General features: G+C 26.2%; 1 protein-coding gene across 5 annotated transcripts in view; it reads right to left on the bottom strand.

The window, feature by feature from the left end:
* Positions 1-1,264: 1,264 nt before the first annotated feature.
* Positions 1,265-7,655, bottom strand: part of LOC106679409 (transcriptional repressor scratch 1) — a 19,978-nt gene continuing 13,587 nt past the window's right edge. For 4 of the 5 annotated variants that reach the window (XM_014418550.2, XM_014418551.2, XM_014418552.2 and 1 more), the window contains one exon: positions 4,936-5,242. In XM_014418550.2, coding sequence (XP_014274036.1) covers positions 5,034-5,242 — 209 coding nt within the window. In that variant the 3' untranslated portion in view covers positions 4,936-5,033. Of the gene's footprint in view, positions 1,438-4,935; positions 5,243-7,655 lie in introns of those variants that run through there. The other variant, XR_001342958.2, reaches the window with a different exon arrangement.

Genomic DNA, 7,655 nt, shown 5'->3' on the forward strand with positions numbered 1-7,655 from the left:
AACACATCAGATATGTCAAAAAAGAAAGGTGGAAAAATATACTTTTTGACTCAAAAAAGTATGATTCTCTTACAATTGAAAGAGAGGGGAAAATAACACATTAATTAATAAAGATTTTGTTTATTACAATGCTATATATTGAGAATACTATGCTAAGAAGAAGTTAAGTGAAAACAAATAAATATTCTGAATATTCACAAAAGTAGTTGCTGACTCATATCTACATGCAGGTACCAGGGAACAATGAATTATAGTAAGCAATTCTCATATGATCTTCTAAGATATCAAATTCTAGAAGAAATGATACTAGTAATTTAGAAGCAAAATTTTATATAACAATAATTCAAAAGCCCATTTAGTACTTATCGAGTGAATAACTGTGTAGTAATCGAAAAAAAAACAGTGAAAAAAATTTTAGTCACAAATTTTTGTTATTAATATTCTTAGGTTACAGAGGGTCAGCGATAAAGTCTGTTGCGGAAACCAAAGTATGATCAGTGCTAATTTTTAAGAAGCTATCATGTATACTTATTTGTTGAAATAATTTTTCAAGCTGTGTAGTGTTTTGCCACCATATAATATACAATTTCATCTATGAATTGTATGATAAAAACTAGTAAAATATACACACAATTATTGATTTGTGTAAAAGTTTTAGTATCGTTGAAGAATAGCGAATCTCTTTTTATTTGTTATTGATCAAAAATTAAATATTTTCTAATTTTTTTAGTTACTCATCATAATGAAGAAGATATAGTTATATGTTATTGTTAGTTTAATGTCATAAAATTTCAAAGAATTTTATTTCAGGATATTAATTTGTCTCAATCTGATCCAATCATGTTGAAATAACAAGATAATATGCATTAAATCTACATTTATTTTGGTTTCACATGCTAGACAGAACAGTTTATATTTTCTTAAACTGTTCTTTTATAATGAAAAAAAAAGTAAAGGAAAAAATAAGGCGAATAAGACACTGTTCTTCTATCTCCCAGACCCATGTTTGAACCTGGCTGTGGTAGATATTTATTTATCCTGTCATATCAGCCATGAATAGACCCTAGAGTCAAGATGGCCCCCAGGGGCACACCCAGCCTCTATAAAGTGGATACCCTCAATTAGGAGAACTACATAAAACTTAAGGGGGGTCCTGGCCAAATCAGCTTCTTGTATAACCAATGTTCTAGAAACAGTACTTCATCACCCTTCATGGATTGTAGTGGTTCAGGGTTTTAAAGAAAAACATAATTATAAAAATAATACATTTTTTTTATTAAGTACATTCACAAATTTATCAGTTATTAATTGATTGATTATATTAAAACATTTAATCGGACAAAAATCAACAAATACATAAGTTTTCCCTCATCTTGTAGACACAAGGTGCAACTTCTAAATTCTAGAGACTAGGTTCACTCCTCCCTTTTTAATTTTCTAAAATTTAGAAAATAAATTTAAAAAATTCTAAAAATAAAGATGATATAAATAAAATAAAGATGATATAAATAAATAAAGAAGGTTATTTAGAAAAATAAATTTTAAAAAATACATCACAAACATTAATTGAATTCCTTAAAAACAAATAAATAATTCTGTTCTTAAGGTTTTATATTGTTTATTTTAGGCTGTGTTACTTTGCAATATTTACAAACAGATATTTACTATTGTACTTCAAAGGAAATTCTTCTTCTTAAAGACATTAAATATTATATTTGTTTTAACGTTAATGACTAATATAAATAACATAACAAAGAAGTTCAATATTAGACACATAGATACATGAATTCTTTAAAAATTAAAAATTAAAAAGAATAAGAGAATTGAGAACATATTTTTAGGAAGAATTGTATAGAACTAAGCATTAGATTTTAAATGATTAATAAACTTAAGGTACATTCATTGTTGTTATATTTGTATTCTGTTCCAAAAATTTTCATTTCCTGAGATACAAAAACTGAGAGTATTATTGAAAATTATGGTAATATTAAGACAACATAATAGTTATTGTATATAATATATTTTTAAATATTCATTAAATTTGATTAATAATTATGTATTTCATACTACATACTATACAATAAAAACCATACATATTTATGTATTTTAAGACATCACTGAGCATATTGGATTGGATCAATATTCTTAGTTCCGTTATAATAAAAAAAAAAACTATTTTTTCTATAATGAATGTCCTTTTGGTCCCTTTAAGATTTAAATATAAATATAGAGTAAAAGATTAATTGTAATAGTGGCATGCAACTCCATGTTTATTTTCTAATAAAATAATTAGTAGTACTTAGCTATATTGTTTGACAATAATAAATCAACTTCAAATTGAAAACAATGATTAAAATACTATTAAATAATGAAACTAAATTTTATTTTTTAAATTATTCTAGAATTATATTTTGCACTATGTCCCCACCTGGTCAACACCATCTATACTGATTATTGTTAGCAAACAATATTTTATATCAAGTGAATTGAGCACAAATATGGGATAAGGAACCAACTGACATTTGGTGGAATTGTATTTTATAAACTATATTCTTAATTAAGGCATGGAAATGGAAAGACTGTAAGTGTCAAAAAACTAGTTTTGAGAAAAACAATAAAAACAGGTGGCCAGTCATGCTTTTTGTTCAAAAATTATGAACAAATTACAGCTCTAGGAACTAAACTGTACAAGATAGGGACTTCCAGCAGTTACCAGTCGAATGGCACTGGTTTCTTAAACCTTATCCCGTCAAAATCTCATTTTTTGTATTTCTGGCACTTATAGCCCTTTCCATTTCCATGTCTCTATTCTTTTCAATAATTTTTAATTGATAAAATTAAATAATAATTAAATGATAAAACCTAAGGCACAGGATTTCTAGAACTGCCACGTAGGTATGCTGTAAATTACATAATTTATGCAGTAAATACTTGAAACAATTATAAATAAAACTTATAAAATACAAATAAACAAAAATGTTGTTTAGTTCCATATTACATATTTAGGTTCAATTATAATTAATCTTTATCAACTAAATTAATATAACTAATAACTATAACCCTAAAAAAGTTATTTTAATCCCCAATAGAATATGAAATTTTTTAGGATATGATTTCTGAATCCTGTAAACGTAAAACAGTGTTAAATTGTTCATATCTAAATGTATTTCTTAAGTTTTACGGTGACTTTCTTAACTGTAAGCTTCCGGTTATGATGAAAACCATTAAAAAAATTATTAATACTCATATAATAAATCAATATCTGAATATCTCTTAAAATACATGATAATACCAATAATACACAATGGTAAGAGACATGGAAGTGCGAAAGGTGGCCAAAAATATGCACAATTTAGAGATTTATACCATTCTGATGCTGAAACCAAACTTTGAATGTCAAATTATATTTAATTTAGTACATTTACCCACCCCTTAAACCCTAAAGTAGGCACTGTCTTATTTCACCCTTGAAACAAGGTACTAAATAAATGTTTCAAAGGCAAAAAAAGACCTGGCCTAATTCTTGACTTAGGGACCTGTATCCTGGGAAGGTTTCCCTTCTATTATTTATGGTGTTATGATCACTTTAGTTATTGAAATAAATGGGTTTATAGCTAGAATATATCTACCCATAAAATAGTTATTTGTCAATATTTTATAAAGGGTAAATGATAAAATTCTTGCGATACTATTTTTGAGAATGTCCATGTTTCTGCTCTTTATGTAATCACTGTTCTCATTAGTATCTCATACAACTTAAAACATATGATGAATGAGTACATTTCTATAAAAAAATATAAATTTTATTTCTCACCACAATATTTTAATCCACAAGTGATATATTTTATGTTTGTTATTATTTATAGATTATTACGATATATATATTGTTTATATAATAAAATATTTAATAATAATAATAGAGATATGTTAAATTTAATTTATAATATTTTGATTTCTGGAGTATAATTTTTCTTATGTGAATAATTTATTTTTAAATTACTCATTATATTTTTCTCATCTTTTATTGATTACGAATCATAACTTTGTATTAGATTTTACCATAATACTATACCATGCACAATATGATATTGATATTCAATGTATCAAAAAAGACTAACTAGGTCAGTTTGTGGGGACTCGCTATTTTTAAATATTTTATTTTCCAATTTTGAAAAAAGAAGAGAATTAACATTTAAAAAGATGCTCATAAATAATCCAACTCTTCCTTCAGTAATCGTAGAAATGGAATATTTCATCATAGTACAGTAATCCCACTCAGTAATCACCATTTAATAGTTCAGCAAATTTTTATATTTAGATACTAACGCCTGTAATGCTTTATTATTGTAAAATTTAATACATTTTCTCAAAAAAAAAAAGTATTCTGTAGGCTCTTTAACAGAAAAAATTAAAAATGGTTAAGAGCTATGAAATACTTATTATAAGCAATAGTACTGATTTTTTAAAAAAATTGACCAAAGTTTTATTTTTGCAATTACACAAAAGCATTTAAATCATAAAAAATGGAATGTGAATGCTTAAATGAATGATCATACAGAGTACCTATATAAAAAAAATTATAAAGAAAGTTAGCTGTTGCATTCATCATTTAAAGCGTAAAACAAAGTTATTGTAGTTGGTGAATTGGATGATTGATAGAAAATTCAAAGTTATTCCTTGAAGAAACAATGCTGATTTTCATAATTCATATTATCAACCATAATGAATTGCTCACAGTACAAATTTTGATTTTGTTAAACTCCATTAAAAATAAGATTTCAAATAAATCTATAGTTATATCTGAATTTAAATATTTACTCTTAATTCTTAAATATATTATTTATAAATTAGTTCAAATAGAAAAATAACAATGAAGGAACTATTTATGACCCTCAATTATTTATTCAAATAATATAGAAAATTATATACACTAGCTAGATTTGTATCAACACATATATTGTACATTTACATACCATAAATAAAATATAACGACCTCGCTCAGATACATTAAAAAAAAAAAAAGAAAAATTATCTCAAACTGAGATGATTTGAAGGGTTGATCGTGGGGATCTGAAGCAAGCTGATTCCTCATGTTTGTACAAATAAGAACGAAGAGCAAATGCTTTACCACAGCGAGAGCATGAATGTGGCTTTTGTTCTGAATGAGTTTGAATATGAGCTCGCAAGTTTGATTTGTCAGCAAATGCTTTACTACATACTTCACACTTGAATGGTTTTTCACCTAAAATAAATAAACAGGTTAATATGTAATAATCTAAGATATATAAGATATATATGTTTACATACATACTAGATTGCTATACATGTGCTTGTGCAGGACAACAGCACTGCCTTTGTAATCACAAATTAAATCTTTACTTTACTCTTTATACATATACATGAATAGCCTATAATAAAATTAAATTAAATATCTGAACCCTTATTGATTTTCACTTGGAAAAAGGAATTTCATTATAAATTGGAAAAATGGCTTTGAAAGAAAATAATGATTAACAGTTTCCAAGACTTTAGAAACAAGTGTTACTTATGATGTTCAGAGAGATCAAACAGACTACACTTCTTCTGATAAAATATATTTTTTATATCCACCTATGAATAAAAATCAGTATAAACTCAATATAATTTGTTTAAATTACGATTATATTGATAATGTATAAAATAACTCCATGTTCATAGACATGTAATGGCTCGAGTGGCAGCTCCAAAAATTTTACTCGTGAGTAGTACTAGGCTGCTACAATATATTAAGAAGAGATTGATGATGAAATAAAGTGATGACACAAATTTACTTGACCTTTAAAGATCACTCCAAAGATGGGATTATGTACTGCAAAATTCAAATTACTGATTTCCAAAAATAAGAATGTGGTTAAAGTCATATTACCTTAATATTATCAAAGGACCTTAAAATTTAATTAATAATATAAAAAAGAAAAATTATTTTTATGTGAGTTTTTTCTGTAATGGAGGGTTTTCTATTAAGGCTGGGATCTACTGATGTTTGTTGCTTGTGCTAATGAACAGGAAGAAGGAACTAAGAAATAAATTATAAAATATTTAATAAGTTTTACATATCGGTTTCTACTCAATTATATTTTGTCACATCTTCATAAGGTAGAGGGGGTGTACATGGTGGGTTCATGGATTTCAATGAAATTTTTTTTAGTCATACTAAGTTAAAAAATAAGACACGTTTTTGAGTGCTCTTGCCAATGTGTACTAGGAGTTGAGAACAAACAGTTTAAAGTCAAAAAAATTTTCTGAAATGTTTATTTTATATCTCCAGTTAATTTGTTTAAGTTGGTCCAACTAGTTCCTTTTTTGTGCAGTGAAGAGAGCCATAACATTTTTAAAAAATATATATATATTTTTTACCTCGCCCATTTTGCAATATCAGTCTGAATTGTTTCAACGTGTACCCATATCATAAGTTTTTGGTAAATATATTTTGTTTGAAGCAACTAGGTAAACATTTTTTTTTTCTGAAAATTCGTGTTTAAGGGTTTTTGAGAACACTAGAAATGAATCTCAATAGCTTTTCCTGAAAAAAAAAAAAAACTTCTTGGCCTACTATAAAGGAAATGATTTTTGTTTTTGTGATATAGTGTTTGCGCACGTAAACATTTTATTTCTTTTATTTTATTTATATTGAAGATGAACAATTTTTTGATGTTTTGAATATTTTAACAAAAAAGTATTTATCTATTATATAATTTAAGTTTGGTAATGTAATTTATGGAATGTAATGGTATATTGTAAACAAGCTCATTAAGGTATGCCATCAGCTCTTAATAGAGTCTTACGACTCTCTACACTGTACAAAAAAGTACAAATTAGACCTTCTTGAAAAAATTAGAACCGGAGAAGTAAAATAAAATGATTGAGAAAAATTTCTTAATTTGGAACTGTTTTTTCTCCCATAAAAAGATGTAAGATCTAAAAGATATTCACATGGGTCAGAAGAGTGGAAATTTTCCTTTTCAACAGTTATTTTGGATTTGGATTACATTGGTAGGAGTTATAACTTTATTTAGTGAACGCAACGTTGGCAGATGAAAAATATCCACCAAAAGTCAAGCCCAAAAATTTATAATTTTTGATTTATATAAAATTTGTATTGAATTATTTAAAAAGACCCTAAAAGCATCTGACTCATTTTTTTTTGGTCTACTTTACTGAAAGAGACTTAAGTTTTTTGCAATTTTCTACACACTTAAACTCACTTAATACTATCAATAATCTTTTGTTCTTATGCCAAAAAAACAAATTAATCAGTATATAATAAACATTAAATGCATGCAGAGCAGAGGCGGTATGTGATAACATAAAAAAATTCTAAGAATATGTAAAATATTCTTTTAATCGGCTCATAGAGTACTACATTGGCAAGGACCTTCAGATTCATGTCTAATATTTCAACTTATATGTATACATACAATATTTTCAACCAAGTATCACCAAAAATGTTTCATTGAAATTGGTGATCCCACGTGTGTAGTCTTCTATTGTGAGTCCTGAGTGTATATGGATTTTATATAAAATTCTATTAAAAAATATTATGATTGGAGAAGTTTATCAGGGGGTGCGGTCAGCAAAGAACAACATAAATAAACAAAACAATATTTATTTATTTT

This window comes from Halyomorpha halys, unplaced genomic scaffold (assembly GCF_000696795.3).
Source record: "Halyomorpha halys isolate HHAL.00 unplaced genomic scaffold, Hhal_1.1 Scaffold200.1, whole genome shotgun sequence".
NCBI lineage: Eukaryota > Metazoa > Arthropoda > Insecta > Hemiptera > Pentatomidae > Halyomorpha > Halyomorpha halys.